General features: G+C 62.5%; 1 protein-coding gene across 2 annotated transcripts in view; it reads left to right on the top strand.

Annotated features, from left to right (window-relative positions):
• FGR (FGR proto-oncogene, Src family tyrosine kinase) overlaps positions 1–200 on the top strand; it is a 9,945-nt gene that overhangs the window by 7,337 nt on the left and 2,408 nt on the right. The window contains exon 8 of one of the 2 annotated variants that reach the window (XM_010576179.1): positions 15–170. The exons of the other annotated variant lie outside the window; for it this stretch is intronic. Coding sequence (XP_010574481.1) covers positions 15–170 — 156 coding nt within the window. The remainder of the gene's footprint in view (positions 1–14; positions 171–200) is intronic. 2 annotated transcript variants of the gene reach the window in all.

The following is a 200-nucleotide window of genomic DNA, read 5'->3' as shown; positions in this document are numbered from 1 at the left end:
CCCCCCCCCCGCAGAATATAACGACGGGTTGTGCCATCTGCTAACCCGCGCGTGCCCCGCTATGAAGCCCCAGACCCTGGGATTAGCTAAGGACGCCTGGGAGATAGTGCGGGAATCCATCAGCCTCGACAAGAAACTCGGCATGGGATGTTTCGGAGACGTGTGGATGGGTAAGGCTGGCCCAGCCGGCCAGGGGTGGG

Source organism: Haliaeetus leucocephalus, unplaced genomic scaffold, assembly GCF_000737465.1.
Source record: "Haliaeetus leucocephalus isolate CR32 unplaced genomic scaffold, Haliaeetus_leucocephalus-4.0 Scaffold517, whole genome shotgun sequence".
Taxonomy (NCBI): Eukaryota; Metazoa; Chordata; class Aves; order Accipitriformes; family Accipitridae; genus Haliaeetus; species Haliaeetus leucocephalus.
The sequence above is the reverse complement of the archived record's forward strand: the minus strand, read 5'-3'. Positions and strand labels throughout refer to the sequence as shown.